This window comes from Pteropus medius, unplaced genomic scaffold (assembly GCF_902729225.1).
Source record: "Pteropus medius unplaced genomic scaffold, Ma_sr-lr_union100, whole genome shotgun sequence".
NCBI lineage: Eukaryota > Metazoa > Chordata > Mammalia > Chiroptera > Pteropodidae > Pteropus > Pteropus medius.
In genome coordinates this window covers 33,579,057-33,583,198 of record NW_024344378.1, presented here as the reverse complement: position 1 = coordinate 33,583,198, position 4,142 = coordinate 33,579,057, and the positions used below count along the sequence as shown (strand labels likewise).

The 4,142-nt window shown below is 34.7% G+C and overlaps 1 protein-coding gene and 1 pseudogene across 1 annotated transcript; both read left to right on the top strand.

Annotated features, from left to right (window-relative positions):
* The first annotated feature begins 233 nt into the window (after window positions 1-233).
* LOC120609906 (uncharacterized) lies at window positions 234-352 on the top strand (annotated as a pseudogene).
* A 2,853-nt stretch (window positions 353-3,205) lies between these two features.
* On the top strand, window positions 3,206-3,457 carry LOC120609707 (small integral membrane protein 10-like protein 2A). The gene has a single exon (XM_039872439.1). The coding sequence runs from the start codon at window positions 3,224-3,226 to the stop codon at window positions 3,455-3,457; it is 234 nt and encodes a 77-aa protein (XP_039728373.1). The 5' UTR covers window positions 3,206-3,223.
* The last annotated feature ends 685 nt before the right edge of the window (window positions 3,458-4,142 follow it).

Here is a 4,142-nt window from a genome sequence, read left to right as displayed (position 1 = left end):
CTTACTAGGCATTAGAATGATGTGGTTTAGAAATCATTTCCCCAAATCTCGATTTTGCCATATATTTAGTATATAAGATATTGTCACAAGTAAGATAATGCATAAATATGAATAGAATTTGGTATTCAACAAATGAAAAATGTCAGCTACTATTGTTTTTCTTAAAAAAATGATCAATAGTAAATGTTTGATAATATACTTAACAAAAAGCATATTAATTTTCCTCTGTGCCACTCTATGGCCATGCCACCCTGAATATGCCTGATCTCATCTGATCTCGGAAGCTAAGCAGGGTCAGGCTTGGTTAGTACTTGGATAGGAGACCATCTAGGAATACCAGGTGCTGTAGGCATTAAAAAAAATAAAAATTAAAACAAAATTATCTTTCATGCCAGTGGAAAAAAATAGAATAGTAGACATGGAATTATTAATAAAAAATGTTTTCTCGATGTTCATTGCAGCATTATTTATAATAGCCAAGATTTGGAAGAAACCTAAGTGTCCATCAATAGATAAATGACTAAAGAAGTAGTACACATATACAATGGAATATTATTCAGCCATAAAAAAGAATGAAAGCCTGCCATTTGTAATAATGTGGATGGACCAAGACGTTATTATGCTAAGTGAAATAAGTCAGACAGAGAAAGGCAAATATTATATGATTTTACTTATATGTGGAATTTAAAGAACAAAATAAATGAACAAACAAAATGGAAACAAACTCATACATACAGAGAACAAATTAATAATTGCCAGATGGGTAGGGGAATGACAATGAGTGAAAAGGTAAAGGATTTAAGAAGTACAAATTGCCAGTTATAAAAAAAAGTTATGAGGATATAAAGTACAGCATAGGGAATATAGTCAATAATATTGTAATAATTATGTATGGTATCCGATGGGTACTAGACTTATCTGGGTGATCGCTTTGTAAGTTATATAAATGTCTAATCACTATGTTATGCACCTGAAGCTAATATAATATTGTATGTCAACTGTAATTGAAAAATTTTAAAAAATTAAAAGTAAAATATTGATTGAATTAAAAAAAACTTACACTATTAACAATAGAACAAAAGAAATAATGAGTGGATTTAACATTCTACCAAAGAAATTACAGAAATTCCACCAAACAAATCTAAGCAACATAGAATAAACAGGTGATATAAATAAAAATAGAATATAATAAATGGAAATATTATAAAAGAGGAAAACTATAGAATTGGTCATTAAATCTAAGAGATTTATAAAAAAAACTATGAAATTTACAACTACTTAGCCTAATAAAGAGTAAAATGAGAAATCACAAGCAAATCATGAGACACAGATATAGAGATGTAGAAGTAATTGCAGATACTCTTGTCAATAATATAAAAATATATCTATATGAAATGAATGGAGTTTTAGAAATTACTACTACATAGAGTGACATGAGATAGAAAATATTAACAAATCCATAACCACTACGAAGTTGATCCAAAAGCTATCCCCTTACAAAGCAATAAATCCTGACAGTATTGCACAGGAATACTTGCTATTTAATATGCCCCATATACAAAACAAAATAAGAAAACAAAACACTACTCAACATTTTTTCCCAAAGCCACAATGGAACTTATGGTAAAGATGTTCAAAGATCATTTGCAGTCAAACATACACACATACAACCAATCTTATTTATGGCATCTGTAAGTGTATGTTAAAATAAACGTGATTTGGGTAAGGAGTGAGAGGCACAGACGATTATTTGAATATAGTTTGATTTAGGGAATCTATTAATGGATCAAAGACTGAAAGGTCAAAGAAAGAGAAAGAATCAGGAAAATTCTCAATCAGTAATTTTTCTTTTTTCAATTTCTAAAATAGAAATAGATGGATTTTTTTAATGTATACATGGAGATGCTATCTATATTCATATGTGTGAGTCTAATATTTGTGACATAATTTATATAGATATAAATTATATCTATAATTTATGCTATCATAAATTATAGATATAGCTCTATTAACTTATTGTGTAACATATTTGATAGCATAAATACATATAACACACATTGTGATGACAGTGAGGCTACTTGGAAGTGATTGAATTATGATATATCTTGAAGTGAGAATTGACAAGATATACTGTGAATTTGATGTAGGATAGATGGCCAAGAGATGATTAGTTGTTTGTCCTGAGTTGTGGTTAAAATTCAGTTGCCATTAACTTGAAATAAGTAAGACCACTGAGAAGTTGGTTTGAGGGGGAATGCCAAACTCAGTTTGAGATATATTCATGTGAAATGGCTAGTAGACATTTAAGTGGAGCCACTGAGTAGTCAGCCATTTCTAAAATTCAGGAGTGGTCTAGCCCGGAATTATACATTTGAGAGTCAATAGCACATAGAAAATATGTGTGTGTGTGTGTTTTTTTAATGAGGCACTGATGGTACGAGTAAATAAGAAAAACAGCAAAGAATAGAATTTAGTTGACTAGGGCAATTTAGTGCAGTTGGGGGGCAAAAGGGTAAAGGGGGTCAAATATAGGATGACGGAAGATTTGACTTTGGGCGATTGACACAATGCAATATACTGATGATGTATTATTGAATTTGTACACTTGGAACCTATATACTTTTATTAGCCAGTGTCACCCCAACTAATTTTTAAAAACTATTTATTAGTGATCATGAAATTACAGTGAGAACAGTTATCTTTTTTTTCTTATTATCATATTCGGCTGAGCAGGTGCAGGCATAGGTTTAACCAGAATGTGATTTCACCAGGGAATGGTAATGATGAATTATGGCAGTGATATTCTAGATAAAAATATCTAGAGCAGTACATATCACATGGAAGATGCTCCATATTTATTGAGTTAATTAAACAAATGAATGTATATTTACATGATATCTGCTATGTCTCAAACCAATATTAGGTCCCAAAACAACACAAAACACAACCCCATGAAATGTAAAGTTAAGGGAAGAGAAAGATGCCCTCTATTTCAACCTTTATTTCACATTTCTTCCAGTTGAAGTAAATAAAATAGCAAATTTAAAAAATACATTTAAGAGCCCAGTGGGTCCCCGCTATCCAGTTTCCTTGACGGGAGCGCTGCAGGGTAAGCAGGGCCACCCAGTCGGCATCCTGCATGTATTCCCCACGCATCCACCCGTCTGTCGGTTGGTCGGTGGGTCAGCGGAGCTGGGAGGAGGCCCTTGGCTCTGGGCGCTGTATGGGAGGCTACAACAGACCTTTGGCAGCAGCGGCCCTGTCTGGTCTGGAGGTGCAGCTGTATCGCTGGATTGCAACCAGGGGCTCCTACCACGCATTCTGCAAGGGACTCACGCACACACTGCTCATCTTCTTCGACCTGGCCTGGCGCCTGCTCGTGAACTTCCTCTACTTCTACGTGGTGGCCTCTGTGATTCTCAACGTCCCCCTGCAGGTACATACTCAGAGCAATTAATCTGTGGTAGTCGCAGGCCCCAGGCAGAATGGCTGATTTCACCCACCGGCTTCGCCCCTGAGCAAAGTTACCAGCTCAGCTCGCAGACGCAGACTTGCCCATTTGTCTTTCCAGTGTCTTATCTTTTAATGTAAATGGGCCACTAGAAATCATTATTTGCAGAAAGCCTTCAACATAACCAAAAAAGCCTAAGATATAACGAAAAGTTGCCTCTCAAGGAAATGGATATTTCAAGGAACAGAAAAGAACTTAACAGTCTGAAAATAATCAGAAATATGTGAGATATTCTTGCATCCATAAGACAAAAAAAACAGCTCAAACTTTAGGAGATGACAATGGGCACAGGATGCCTTAAGGAAATAAAATAAAAGAGGAAAGGTTATTAACAACTTAAATAAACTGTACAAGAATGGTCCAGATAGAAGGCCAATCCTCCAAATTAGAATGAGACCTGAATAGAGTTCCAACTGAATGGAATGAATTCTAAGCAATAGTCTGGATGGAATTAGAAGCTGGAGGAAATCAATAACATGATCTGGAAGTTGTACCTTGCTTTGTCCCCAAAGATGAAATAATGGTCAACAGAAACTACAGGGAAACCAACATTTCAAACTGAGCAAAGAAAGCATGCTTCAAATAAGAAGCAACCTAGGATGTGGCCTGGTTTTGAACAGATGCAAGGAGT